Source organism: Bombina bombina, chromosome 2 (assembly GCF_027579735.1).
Source record: "Bombina bombina isolate aBomBom1 chromosome 2, aBomBom1.pri, whole genome shotgun sequence".
Taxonomy (NCBI): Eukaryota; Metazoa; Chordata; class Amphibia; order Anura; family Bombinatoridae; genus Bombina; species Bombina bombina.
In genome coordinates this window covers 156328959-156344423 of record NC_069500.1, presented here as the reverse complement: position 1 = coordinate 156344423, position 15465 = coordinate 156328959, and the positions used below count along the sequence as shown (strand labels likewise).

Genomic DNA, 15465 nt, shown 5'->3' with positions numbered 1-15465 from the left:
AGCCACGACTCTAAATACCGGAGTTAGAAAGATCCCATTGAAAAGATAGGATACGCAATTGACGTAAGGGGATCTGCGGTATGGAAAAGTCACGGCTGAAAAGTGAGCGGTAGACCCTTTCCTGACTGACTCCAAATACCGGCGGTAGCCTAAAACCAGCGTTAGGAGACTCTAACGCTGGTTTTCACGGCTACCGACAAACTCTAAATCTAGGCCAAAAAAAACAGTGTTTCTGCCACTTAAACAACCTATTAGAGCTTCCTATTGCTAACTTTACAAAAAGCCACAATACAAAAAAGAAAAGGCTTTGACCGCTGTCTACTATATACCTGTAAAAAAAATTAAACCACTAGACCAGCTCCTTGCTGTTTATAAAACTTAACCAGTTAAGTATATCCTATCTCCAAGAGCAGCTAAAATTAAAGGATCGTTGTATACCTACAGCAAAGCTCTATTACACCCTTCATACTATACAGAGTAGTAGACAGAAAACAATAGCCACTTTTGCAAACAGATAGAATAAACCCCCCAGGAACACTCTATCAAAATGATTTTCTGCTGCATAAACTAAATCACATTCAGGTTATAGGACTCAAGCAATAGGATCCACACTTGAACATTCCAATCTTTGTTCAGGAATTTTTGAGTTGATAGATAATTATGCTAGTTCAAGCCCAGTTCAAAAAGAATAACACTTGCAGTCCAGTCTCCTTTTTCTTTTTTCACTTCCCTCCTCCTCTCTCTTTTCCCTCACCCCTCCTAACCGCTTAGGGTAATAATACTTCTCTTACTTGCACAGTCATAGATTTATATATCAAATGTTTCTAATTTTGTGCAAATGATACAGTTGCAAGTTGGGCTACCAGCTTATGCGTTATAGAGTTATATGCCAAACTTAGACACTTTGTATTCATATGCGATTTAAGCCCTCTGCCTAATCCTTATAGGGTTAACTTAACCGCATATGCTGTAGGGAACACTTAAAGGGGCATTAAACACTAAATACATGCTAGATAGAATGATGCATTCAAAGAAAAGATTAGTCCATGAGTAATATGTAGATGTATTTTTTAAAGTTTCATTAGTTGTTGACTAATTAAGTGAAAAGTTTTAGTGTCTATAAAACACTGGGAGCTGCCATGTTGTAACTTGTGTTACCTTCTCTGCTGTGGCCAATTAGGGACCATTATAAATAGGTCACTAGAGTGTGCAGCCAATGGTTGTGCTGGATTTAACAGTGTTCTGCACTTCCATTTCTAACAGGAACTGAAAAGCTCATAATTTCAGAATGGAATTACAGGCAAAGAGGACAAAATAAATAAATAATGAACGTATATTGCAGAGTTGTTTTATTATATACAATTTATCATTTTATATTACCATCTCAAAGTGTTTAATGTCCCTTTTAGCAGTCTATGGGGAGTTTTGAGGTATAGCCTTCTGCCAGTCAATAGAAGTCAGTCTTCCACTTTTTCCCGGTCCACCTTAACCTTTATTTTCAGCTCAGTGTCAAGGTATAGTGTCCAGGCAGTCCCAGAATTTATACAGCTAAGGGCTTTCAGTTCTTACAGTAGCGAAAAACAAAAAAGAGAGAAAACGAGCCTTGCCCGTGGTACCTGCTTCTTCAGTTGATCCTTCTATGTGATAATTCTGAGCCTCGTCAACTAAGCCCGGTCTCCATCAGCCAATTCCTGTGTCAAGCTGCCAAAGTTTTTTTACTTGCAGTTTTTCTGTAGGGGGGATTATCCAGAAGCGATGTTTAAGGAGGCCGTCGGTCTTAGACACCTCTGTGATCGCAGCCTCAGCCTGCTCCTTCAATTCCGCTCCCCTATCAGACAGCACCAAACAGAGTACCACCGGGCCAGCTGCTGTCCTGTTGTTTTTCGGCAAATGAAAAGGGCGTCGGTCTCAGGCACCTCCAGGATCACAGCACTAGTCTGCTCCGTCAGCTCCGTCGACTCCGCTCCTCTTCCGAGCACCACCAGTCCGGGCATCACCACGCAGGCTGCTATCCTTCCTTGCACTTAAGGTATGTGGGGTTGTTGTACTAGAATGCCCCTTGGCGTCACGACTCTGCTCCTGAGTCAATCTGCTTACAGGCTGCCGGCTTCTGCTGTAATGTATCCAGGCCAGTACGTGTCTTCACTGGCCAAGGAATAACGCAGGGGGGGTAGATCGATAGTGCCCTACTCCCCTGAGCCCGGTGCTAGTGTCCCGCGTTGCTGCTAGCTCCTCCCCTTCCGGCCGCCTGCACTTCCATTTCTAACAGGAACTGAAAAGCTCACAATTTCAGAAGGGAATTACAGGCAAAGAGGACAAAATAAATAATGAAAGTATATTGCAGAGTTGTTTTATATATACAATTTATCATTTTATAATGTCCCTTTAAAATTGTGTTCCCAGATATATCTTTTCTGTATAGCTCTGTGGTTATCTTACCTTTTTCTGCCTTTAAAGTTATATCTAAATAATTCACTTCTGTTTTTTCAACCTGAAATGTGAATTTGAGGTTTAAGTTGTTATTATTGAGGAATTTAATAAAATCCTCACTTTGTTCATTGGTCCCTCGCCAGATAAATAGTAGGTCATCTATATACCTGGCGTAGAACTCAATGGAACCACTGAACCTAATTTTCTTGACCAAAGATATATGTAGCCTCGAACCATCCCAGAAACAAGTTGGCATACGAGGGGGCAAGTGCCACAAATTTGAAGGTACAATTTTGAATTAAAAGAAACTTTAGTGCTTCCAAAATAAATTCAATTAGTTCACTAGAAAAAGTGCTTTTCAAAAGTAGATGGTATTCAACCGCTCTCAAACCTAGCTCATGTGGAATACATGAGTATAAGGACGATACGTCTACTGTAAGCCACATGGTGCAGTCATTCCATTATTTATTTTGAAGCATTTTTAATACATGGGTTGTATCTTTAATATACCCAGGGAGTGACTGCACATAGGGCTGAAGTAGGTTATCAATCCATTCTCCCCACCTGTGTCTCCTGGTAATCACGGAGTCTTGTGTTTTGCTGTGTTACTTTGTTACACCGAAAAATAAAGGTATGAACTTTTTACATTGTCCAGTGTTAAGTGCTGTTTAAAGTGCCGAATATACCTACTCTACAATATTTCAATTGTCTTGGAACTCACTCTAAAGGGACAATTTGTTTTGGTTTATATATATATATATATATATATATATATATATATATATATATATATATATATATATATATATATATATATATATATATATATATAAATATATATATAAACACACACACCAATGGTCATTGCCTCACCAACGTGATTAGTCAGCAAAAAAGCATATCAAGAGATAGATTGTAAGTTCCCACAGGAATAGGGCCCTCAATTCCTCCTGTATGTGTTTGTAAATTTTGCCCTGTCTCCCACAATTCTTTCTATCATTGTTTTATTTAAATGAAGTGTACCCATGGACAGCGCTGCGGAATATGTTGGCCCTTCATAAATAAAGCATAATCATAATAATAATAATAACAAAGAAAAAATGATAAAAGAAGTCAATTAGAAAGTTGCTTAAAGGGCCATAATACCCAAATGTTTAAACACTTGAAAGTGATGCAGCATAGCTGTAAAAAGCTGACTAGAAAATATCTCCTGAACATCTCTATGTAAAAAAGAAAGATATTTTACCTCAAAAGTTCCTCAGTAGCCACCTCCCATTGTAAAAGATTTCTAAGCAGCATATTAGTGTGTCTGTCCTAGGACAGCTGAAGGGATGAGCATCGTGCACTCTCATCTTATTTCACCAATCAGGTAAAGGAAGTTTACAATGAAATCTCATGAGAGTCAAGTCAAATCTCATGAGATCACAGTAAAAGTTCATGACCTCAGCACTGCTGATGCTGATTGGCTGCTGTTCATTTCTTCATTTATTTATTTTTTTACCTGCAGTTGGGAGCAGTTGAGTATAACTTTTTACACAGAACTTACTCTGCTGAGCTGAGGAGATTGTGAGGTAAAATATCTTCCTTTTTTACATAGAGATGCTCAGGTGATATTTTCCTGTCAGCTTTTTACAGCTATACTGCATCAGTTTCAATTGATTTAGCATATGAGTATTATGTCCCTTTAAAGTGTGTGTCAATCTGTTGACACCAAAAGTTTGGATTGACTGGTAATATATATAAAATTATAGAATCTCTGTATAGCTAATCTAGAGCCTCTTTAATTATTAATACATGCAGAACATATTTTTTTTTCTATTTTAAGAGGCACTAGACACGGATGCCGTTTGTCTCCTTTGATTTTTAATATAGCCTTAGAAACACTCGCAATTTTACTAAGGAAAGAGGTACAAGGAATGATAATTTGCAAAAAAGAGGTTAAAATATCACTGTATGCAGATGATTTATTAGTGTTTTGTAGGCATGCAAATGTTAACTTTAATAAAATTGTTGAAATTGTAAAGACGTTTGGTGCTTTTTCAGGATATAAAATGAATAGTACTAAATTAGAAGTACTATAAATACACCAAAAACAAGACTCAGTGAGGAGCACTTTCAGGGAAGTAAAAAATGTTATGGTATATCTAGGAATTAAAATATCACATAATCCAGAGGAGTGGTATAAATTAAATGTAATTACAGGAGTGAAAAAGTGAAATGTTTTCCATTGTCTCTGTCTGAAAAGATACATTTATTAAAAATGATAGCTTTCCCTAAATTATTACATATCTTTCAAAATTTCAGCCAATAGGAATGCAAGGGACGACATTTTGAAACGGCTCCCTTGCATTGAAGATTCAATGAACGGCATCGACTGTATGAAGAGGAAACTCCGCACCGGATGTCTTGAAGGATGGACCCGCTCCGCGCCGCCTGGATGGATGAAGACCTCGTCGCCTGGATGAAGACTTCTCGCAGCCTGGATGTCCGGACTTCAAAAACTGTAAGTGGATCGTCGGGGGTTAGTGTTAGGTTTTTGTTTTTTTTTACTTTTTTTTGGTTTTTTTTTAGATTAGGGTTTGGGCTATCTTAAAAGAGCTAAATGCCCTTTTCAGGGCAATGAAAAAAACTGAATGCCCTTTTTAATGGGTGGTTTAGAGTTAGGTTTTTTTATTTTGGGGGGTTGGTTGGGTGGTGGGTTTTACTGTTGGGGGGGTCTGTATTTTTTCACAGGGAAAAGAGCTGATTTCTTTAGGGCAATGCCCTACAAAAGGCCCTTTTAAGGGCTATTGGTAGTTTATTGCAGGCTAGGGTTTTTTTATTTTTGGGGGGGGGGGGGCTTTTTTATTTTTATAGGGCTATTAGATAAGGTGTAATTGGTTTTATTTTGGATAATTTCATTTGTTATTTTTCACAATTATTTTTTGTAATTTAGTGTTTTTTATTTTTTGTAATTGTAGATTTAATTTTTTTTTAGTAGTGTTAGGTTTTTTTAATGTGTAATTTGGTTTATTTAATTTGTAGTTATTTTAATTTTAGTATAATAGTAATGTTTGTTTAATATATAGTTTAAACTTAGGTTAATTTAATTTCACAGGTAAGTTTTTATTTATTTTAAGATAGGGATATTGTAATTTTTCTATAAAGTTAGGGGGTTGTTAGGTTTAGGTGTTAATAGTTTAATGTAGTTTTTTGCGACGTGGGAGGCTGGCGGTTTAGGGTTTAATAGGTTTATTTAGTGGCGGTGATGTGGGAGGCCAGAGGTTTAGGGGTTAATAACTATTTAGTGGCGGCGATGTCAGGGAGTGGCGGAATAGGGGTTAATATCTTTATTATAGTGTGGGCAATGTTGGGGAGCGGCGGAATAGGAGTTAATATCTTTATTATAGTGTGGACGATGTTGGGGTGCGGGGGAATAGGGGTTAATACATTTTATTAGCGGCGGCGATGTCGGGAGCGGCAGATTAGGGGTTAATAAATTTAACTTATTGTTTGCGATGCGGGAGGGCCTCGGTTTAGGGGTTAATAGGTAGTTTATGGGTGTTAGTGTACTTTGTAACATTTTAGTTATGAGTTTTGTGTAACAGTTAAGTTGCGCAAAAGTCATAACTACTAGTCTCAGATTGTGGAACGGATCGTGTAGGTATAGGCTGTAATGCAAGCATTTTATCCTCAACGCACAACCTGTAATATTGCCAATATAGAAATCCCACGCAAAAACGTAATTTTTTTGAGTGCGGGACTGACGTTGCGTTACAGGCTAAAATGCTTGCGGTACAGCTATACCGACAAGACTCGTAATGGTTGCGTTCAGGTTTTTACACTGAAATGGCCATTTTTTCAGCGTTAAAACCAGAACGCAAAACTTGTAATCTAGGTGACTGTTTTATAAATGTAATATTCAAATTTGAATGTCACATTCGAAATTGAATGTCACATTCGAATTCGAAATAGTATTTCTAGTGTACAACAATGTTTTATAAATGTAATATTCGAATTCGAAAGTGACATTCAAAAACTGTAAATAACATTCGATAATACATTTTTTAAGAATATTCGTTCTTATCAACATTCTATTATGTAAATCGAATTTCTACAATAACTTTCGTTCTAACATTCGAATATAAACACATTCGCCCCTTCCCTAGTCCTGAGCAGTACTTTAATTATGCAAAGATTAAAACACAGAGCGCACGCTCTAATGAATTAAATAAAAGCGTGTAAAGATGAAGATTGACCAAATATGTAAATGAATAGTAATATAATTGTATTGTTGTTGCACTTTAAAACATTTTAAAATGTATCACAGTGTTTTTAAACAGAGGTTTCAGTGTTTGTGAGTCATGTCCTTATCCGCCAATAAGCAAACTGTCCCTAGGGATGAGCGCACAATCATTTCCTGCTACTTTCACTATACATTTACACAGTCTATTTCCTTTTTCCTTTGTTACTCTGTTATATACATTAATTGTTATAAAGTACTTTTAATCAGCCGTAGCAACTCCATTAACTAAATACCAAAAAGGCATATTGCAGCAGAGCAGAAACTGAACAAAATAAAGTGAAAAAATAAGAGCCTTTTAATCTTCCTGTTAACAGATTTTAGCCATTAAAACGTAATAAGAAGAGGGCTTTTCACCCTACCTATAAGATCTGTAGCATTGCTTTATTTGTATGTTCCCTTCACTGACATTTATCCATGCTGTGAGTGATTTAAAAAAAAAATTCTAGATAACTAAAATATCTAGCTGGCTTAAAGAATACATCTAAATTGCATTTTGCTATGTACCTTTCATAAGAGATTTAGATTAGTGCCATCACCTCTTAGAAGTTTAATTATGCTCTTCACTGTCAATTACCAGCGTGGTACATTCAGAGCATCGTCTGTTTTATACAATGCCACTTACGTCTAAGAAGAGCTTATAAAGATAACTGGACATCTACCTTGAGACCCTGACATTCTTTCATCTAGGCTTATTTGCATTTTGATTAGTATGCATAAGATTTGCACTGAACTTTAATACTCCTACTGGCACATAATCTTTAATGAGCGTAAAAGTGAGCATGCAAATTAAAACTCTCATTAATATCTCTGAATGCTACAGGAAACAGAAATGAAGATGCCGGCACTAGGATGGTTGCTTGGAGAAGTAACTATGCACTTTATGCTCTCTAAGGGCTCCGGCAATGACAGATATGCTTTCACAAGCAATGCTGACACAGAGGAGGTGGTAAGTGAAATATTCTCATATTCATATATAGTAGGTGATCATTTAGCATTGAAATTATGCAAGAGTAATTTGCAAAGTGCATCCAAGAGAGGAAAGAAAAAAAGTGCTTTGGAAACTTGGCAAACAGAGCTTTATTAAAAAGACAAGATGTTTACCATGGATGCTTCTGATTTGAAAAGAAAAAAATACAGTGTAAGTTTAGGTTGTTGTAATTTTAGTAACGATTGTTGACAATTTCACACTTTGTTAAAAGCAATCAAAAGATGAACGCATTATAAATTATGCGTCTATGAATTCAACAAAGAACTGTCTGCAGAGATTTAAGAAATAAAGACAAAGCAATTAGATTTTTAAAAAATGCCAACAAACAAAAGCACATTTAGATGATTATAAAAGGCATATTAAATTGCAGGCTGTCATAAAATGCATCTACGCAGTCAAAGCAGCAGTGGTCGTGATTGATTTGTGACAAGGTGTCTGGAAAGATTTCAGTTTTAAGATAAAATATATTGTCGTTACTCTACGTTGCCACATTTTGAAGCAAATGAGAGATAGCCTTACCTTCCCACTCTGTAGGAATATGGCCTAGTTCATATTCATGTACACTTTTATTTACTGGTTCAACCAATCTTCTTTCCCTTAAAGCTTGGCCTTCGAAAAAAAAAAAGAAAAAGATTTGTTATATTGATAATCATCATGCAGAGATATTTCTCATATTAAGGTGGACATTAAACTTACAATATTTCCAATTGATTATGCATAATTAAAATCCTTTGCAATGCACTTTCATTATTCACTTTGCCTGCTTTTCCTACAATTCAACAGAAAATTGTAGTGATTGCACTCTCACCAGAGACTAGAGTCAAGTCTATCAAATTCCTGCCACATCCTATATGCTGCACAGGGATTGGCAGACAGGTCTGCAAAACAATTTTTTAAAACAAATTACAGTTTTAAAGGCTTTAAAACCATCTATTGTGCGTGCATCATTTGCAATACAATGCAGTGAATCATTGCTGGTGCTTAAAGGAAAATCTACCTTTAATGTCCCTTTAAAGAACATTCTTTCCTATACATGAGCAATTATAAAATGTATTGCAAAAAAAAACAAAAAACATTTATGTTTACCTGATAGATGGTGAGAGTCTGCAAGACATCATGGGGCATATGTATCAAGCTCCGTATGGAGCTTGATGCCCGTGTTTCTGGCGAGTCTTCAGACTCGCCAGAAACAGCAGTTATGAAGCAGCGGTCACAAAGACCGCTGCTCCATAACCTGTCCACCTGCTCTGAGCATGCGGACAGACATCGCCGCAATTCAACCCGATCGAGTACGATCGGGTTGATTGACACCCCCCTGCTGGCGGCCGATTGGCCGCAAGTCTGCAGGGGGCGGCGTTGCACCAGCAGCTCTTGTGAGCTGCTGGTGAAATGCTGAATACGGCAAGCGTATTGCTCGCCGTATTCAGCGATGTCTGTCAGATCAGGTCCGACAGACATTGAAAACTAGAGGCCCATGTGTGGGAATTACCCTCAAGTACACTAGGAGGAGGCAAAACCACCCTCAACATATGAGTAAAAGGGACATTAAACTGTGGAGTACAACTACAGTAGAATGGTTACTACTGATCATGCTATTATTTTCCTCCTATGCCTGCAGCTCTCTTCAAAGTTATTCTCTTATATTAACCCCTTATAATTATCAATTAGTGAAGCTCTGCCTCTTCACACCGGCCACCGCCATCTTGAAAATTTTATTTGTTATTTATCTTTTAAACTGAGCAAAAAACTGCAAAAATGTAACACTTCTGTTCTCTATAATTTAGCTAAACTAAACTAAAAAGTGCAAGGTACAGCTCTCAAAAAGCAGATCTGTGAAAGTGCACAGGATGCAACAATACGGGAGCTACAAGATGGCGGCACCCAGTATAAAATGTAGAGCTTTACCAACTGGATTCTGTAAGAAGTTAAAATAAGAGAATGGCTTTAAATAGAGCTCCAGGTACAGGAGGGAAAACAATAAGATGGTGAGTTGTAACCACCTTACTGTAGTTGTACCCAACAGTTTAATGTCCCTTTTTATCCCTCCCACTTATCCTCAGTCATACGGAAAGACAAGTAGTTGGAGAAAACAGAAAAGCAGGAAAGAAAAAGCTGGGCAAATAAGTAGTGCTGCCAACTGTTCAAAAGTAAGGGCGGGGCTCGTGAACCCTCACCATCATGAAATAAATTAAATTTATTAGGTTAGCATAATTTTTGTTTTCTTTCATCAGATTGTGAGTCCATGAGACATCATCATGTGTGGTGATCTATACACAAACAGTGAAGTCCATGAGATAATTATCAAAATGCAGGGAACAAACAGTTTAGGCAGGTACGTTGTTGATCAGGCACTGTGGCCCACAGAACTTTCCTGCCAAAAGCAGCCTCAGAAGAGGCATTCACATCAAAGTAATAAAACTTTGAAAAAGTATGCAAAGAGGACCAAGTAGATGCATTACAAATCTGCTCAGACTGTACTCCAACATTGTAGGCTAACGTCTGTGGTAATCACTACTCACACAGATCGAAAAGAAGCTTGTTGAACAATGGATTGGCGAGTCTGCCTCCATGTTGTCAACTGTTCTGTCTTGTGAACAAACAGGATTTTCTGAGACAGACAGATTCTCGTGGTCCCCATTCCACTGATGCAGCATTTTGAAGAATAAAAGATAAAATCAGGCAAATAGGACTGCATTTGAGGTAGCAACCATGAAACCCACCACAACCATGCACTGAGCAATGTTAAGAGAAGCAGAGTTGAAGTTCAGCATAGGCATGTTGCAGGGACAGGTGCATAGTCACTGAATTGGGGGGAGCTGTGAATCACACAAGGAGCAGCACACTGTAGACTTGGGAACTGGCAGATAAATCTGCATTTCACTTGGGAGGCCTGTGACATTTCCACAGTGGGAAAATATTTTTCACTGCATGGCTGAAAACTCCTTGTCTACCCCTCTGTCCTTCGTAGGCACTCTACAGCAGGAAATGGGTCTCAGATCGGTTAGAGAGCCCCATCAACGACAAGCAGATTGGCACTTCAGAATTCAACTCACTCGTTCTTAGAGGTAAAAAAAAAAAAGGCTTAGGATTTAGGGTAAGTGGACGGGATTTAAAGCTCTCGTATGTTGGGGTGTTTTTAACTCCTCTTAGTGGAATGGAGTGTTGTTGCTACAAGTGATTTCTCGTGGACTCTGATGAAAGACATTTTCACTTTTAACAGTGTCATTTTGTTAGCACAACTTACAAGTTTAAGAGGACAGTTCAGGAACAGACCTTTTAAAACTACTTTTAGAATCCTTTGCTGTAACCAGTTGAGGACAAACATAAACTAACCTGCGTTCTGATCTAAACAATTACTACACAACATTTTACAGGGTCAAATAAAAGTCAGACCGAATTCCAGCATACACCTCAGAGCTCTTACACATTATGATTGGTTATAATAATGTTTAAATAGATTTTATGGGGAATATGTTCTTTTAACTTGAATAAGCATTGACAAAGGCCTGTTTATAAACTGAAATGTGTTTGCTTTTATTTATAACTTATTTTTTGACTAGTTGACTGTTACTTTTAGCCAGCCCAACTGGCATTACAGGTTGGTACCTACTGGTTTTGTCAATAGGACTTGGGTCCCAAACAATTAGGGTGAGAGCAATATTGTAATTTAGTCTAAATATACTTCAGGAATTTAATAATTAGCTAATAAGTTATTCTTTAATATTCACACAATTATGGATTTATAAGAGTGAGTACACCAAAATCCTGTTTTTCTCTCCTTTTTTCCTACATTAAGTATGTTGCTTTTTAACAGTGCTACCATAATCAGAATATTAAAGGTTTTTCTAATTTCACTTCTGATACAAATTGCTTAAACCAATACGAAGCAGAAAGTAAACAATAACTAACTAAATAAACAAAAATATGAAGTTCCCAACTTCTTTTCAATGCTTCCTTCTTTGAAATCCTTATTGTACTGCACATCTTTCTAAATTTAAGCACATCTGTAACTGTTTAGTGATGTGATTATGTGTGTTTAATTATCAAATAGATTCAAGCAAGAAGTGCAAGCATATAGTGCTCTAGAATATTAGAGCATTTTATTATTGCTCCCTTTTGTCCTTTTAATAACACAGTGGGTTAGGATTATAGTTCCTCCTTTAAATAACCATATACATAGAAATATAAAGAAGCTCAAATAGTTCATATACTGTAGGATATTCCCCTCTGCTCTGTGTATCCAATTTTCTAAAAGACTGATTGAATCAGAGATCTCTGTTCCAGGACATAAAGTTGATCAGGTTAAGACATGTCCCTGGATTGCCCAGACCACTCCTTGTGATGGCCCAGACTATGACCATCTGTATTCTGCTCTCTCAAACCATGGTCACATTTCCAGGAACAACATGTTGGAAGGTTTCATGCAGGGTATTATGGTGTCTAATAAGTAACAACTTTCTATCGCTTGTTTTTTGTAAGTATCAGATTATAAGGAACATTAATTTATCCTGAAACATTACTTTAAGGGACAGTCAAGTCCAAAACAAACTTTCATTATTCAGGTAGGGCATGTAATTTTAAACAATTTTCCAATTTACTTCTATCACCAATTTTGCTTTGTTCTCTTGGTATTCTTAGTTGAAAGATAAACCTAGGAGGTTCATATGCTAATTTATAAGCCCTTGAAGGCCATCTCTTCTCTCAGGGCTCCATGTACTAAGCCGTCAATTCATCCGTCATTGTAGACGCGGATAAACTCGCCGTTACTCGCCGCGGGCGAAATGGTGTCCGCTGTCGCTATGTACTAATATTCCCCCAATAAATAGACAAGTCTAGCCCGCCGCGAGCAGTTGCGGATTGTTGATAAATTTGACGCCTCGCTCGCCGCGACTAAGCTGATATACTTAACTTTCAGTTGAATTGTCTGGCCAATTATTAACACGTGACATGCAAGGTGTCACGAACATCATAGTAGTCACGGGAATAGAATTTTGCTCCTATAAAAGTTCAACTTATCTAAATAACTTTATTATTGTTCAAAATTTTTTGAAGAGTGATAACAGAGCGTTATTTTTGTAATATTTATTTACAATTTGGATATGGCTTCATCTGGATCTGATAATATATAAATATTAATATAAAAATAATTATAAAGATTGACAACTATACAATACAAATTTAAAATATAGATTACTCTTTAATTACAGTCGACAAATTGGGCGCAATTTATGTACATGGAAATGAGAGACAAATTAGACGCCAGTTATGCTGTAAGTACAATGCTGATATTACTGCCTTTTATATATGTCTAGACTGGCGTCTAGATTGACTTTCCTATTGTTTTGTACCTTGCCCGCCACCTAAAAGGTGGCGAGGCAAAAATAACGAGGTGGGAGTGGAAATTGTAGCGAGCGGACAAATAGATTTTTTTAGTACATTCGTTTTTGGCGAGTTGGTGGTCAAATGTGTCTAATTACAGTGAAAAATGGAGCGGTAGCGAGGTTTGGCGGATAAGTACGCTCGCAATTTTAAAGATGCGAGTTTTAACATAATTGACGGCTTTGTACATATCATTTTGCGAATTTTGACGCGAGATTTGTTGCGGGTAGCTCACTGACTGCTTAGTACATGGAGCCATATTTAACCCCACGAATACTAAAGGAAAAACTGATATAAATGGTTTTAAAAGAACTGATTTCATGATGTAATATTTACCATCAAAATTGCATTGTGAATTAATATGGCTTTGAACTAGAAAGAGTAACCCAGGCCCTAAAGGAATTCATGTCCTTAAATTAAAAAGAAACAAAATTCTTTGTCAGCAAAGGTCACTTGAAGGAAAGCGGAACATCAAAGCCAGGCAGACATCTCGTTGTCAGCCTGCTCGTGAGTCAAGCCCAGAAGTACCACACAATTTGGCAGGAAAACAGAGAAGCAACTTTTACAGACTAACTCAGAAATTGATAGAGCCTTGTTCAACTACAGCCACATCACAAGAACAACTGGGAGGTGAAATATTTAGTTTAATTAAGAATATAGACAGTGACAACATAAGTTGTTCTTAAAGGGACAGTCTACACCAGAATATTTATTGTTTTAAAAAATAGATAATCCCTTTATTACCCATTCCCTAGTTTTGCATAACCAACACAGTTATATTACACTTTTTACTCCTGTGATTATCTTGTATCAGCCTCTGCAAACTGCCCCTTATTTTAGTTCTTTTGACAGACTTGCATTTTAGCCAATCAGTGCTCGCCCCAGGAACTCCACGTGCGTGAGCACAGTGTAATCTATATGAAACACATGATCGAACACCCTCTAGTGGTGAAAAACTGTCAAAATGCCCTGAGCTAAGAGTCGGCCTTCAAGGGTTTAGAAATTAGCATATGAACCTCCTAGATTTAGCTTTCAACTAAGAATACCAAGAGAACAAAGCAAAATTGGTGATAGAAGTAAATTGGAAAATTGTTTAAAATTACATGCCCTACCTGAATAATGAAAGTTTGTTTTGGACTTGACTGTCCCTTAAAGTAATGTTTCAGGATAAATTAATGTTCCTTATAATCTGATACTTACAAAAAACAAGCGATAAAAAGTTGTTACTTATTAGACACCATAATACCCTGCATGAAACCTTCCAACATGTTGTTCCTGGAAATGTGACCATGGTTTGAGAGAGCAGAATACAGATGGTCATAGTCTGGGCCATCACAAGGAGTGGTCTGGGCAATCCAGGGACATGTCTTAACCTGATCAACTTTATGTCCTGGAACAGAGATCTCTGATTCAATCAGTCTTTTAGAAAATTGGATACACAGAGCAGAGGGGAATATCCTACAGTATATGAACTATTTGAGCTTCTTTATATTTCTATGTATATGGTTATTTAAAGGAGGAACTATAATCCTAACCCACTGTGTTATTAAAAGGACAAAAGGGAGCAATAATAAAATGCTCTAATATTCTAGAGCACTATATGCTTGCACTTCTTGCTTGAATCGAGTTATGCGTTTTACTCCACCAAAGGGCTTCAACACATAATATGCAGTCTGAGTTGAAACATATATTTCTCCTTTAACCGGCTCAGTGACCTCGTTCTGCTCTGGACCAATTTTTGCCAATCCAGAACTGACTTTATGTGCTTGAACACTAACTCTCTAGGAGCTGGCCCATTTTTGGTTTAGCTCATGGGTAGCGCTTGCTGATTGTTGGATAAATGAAGCCACCAATCAGCAAGCGGGACCCAGGGTGCTGAACCAAAAATGGGCTGGCACCTAAGCTTACATTACTGCTTTTTCAAATCGAGATACAAAGAGAAATTGATAATAGGAGTAAATTAGAAAGTTGCTTAAAATTGCATGCTCTATCTGGATCATGAAAAAAAAAAAGTTGGCTTCACATCCGTTTAAGTAGAGAAAGAGAGAGAGAAATTAGGGTCCGATAAAGTTTGCAAACAATGGCTATGTAAAATATAATTTTATTTACCAGTGTTTAAATTCTATTAACATTGCTATTTTCAGTACAGTCGTTGTTTGCAGACTATCTGTCCATAATTGTTCTCATCAGAAAAATGAGATAAGGGAAACCTAGATTTTCATATGGCAGCTCTTATTACTTTATAGTAACTCAGCGTTAAGTTACAGGAAAAAGGGACAAATTAAAAACCGTATATATATCGCAAAAGGAAAAAACTTTTTTTTCAAACTCATTTTAAACCCAATGCTCCTTCCCTACTTTAAAAAAAAAAGAAAGAAAAAAT

General features: G+C 37.1%; 1 protein-coding gene across 1 annotated transcript in view; it reads right to left on the bottom strand.

Annotated features, from left to right (window-relative positions):
- NDUFAF2 (NADH:ubiquinone oxidoreductase complex assembly factor 2) overlaps nucleotides 1–15465 on the bottom strand; it is a 256085-nt gene that overhangs the window by 139489 nt on the left and 101131 nt on the right. Inside the window, exon 2 of the mRNA XM_053701309.1 lies at nucleotides 8223–8312. Coding sequence (XP_053557284.1) covers nucleotides 8223–8312 — 90 coding nt within the window. The remainder of the gene's footprint in view (nucleotides 1–8222; nucleotides 8313–15465) is intronic.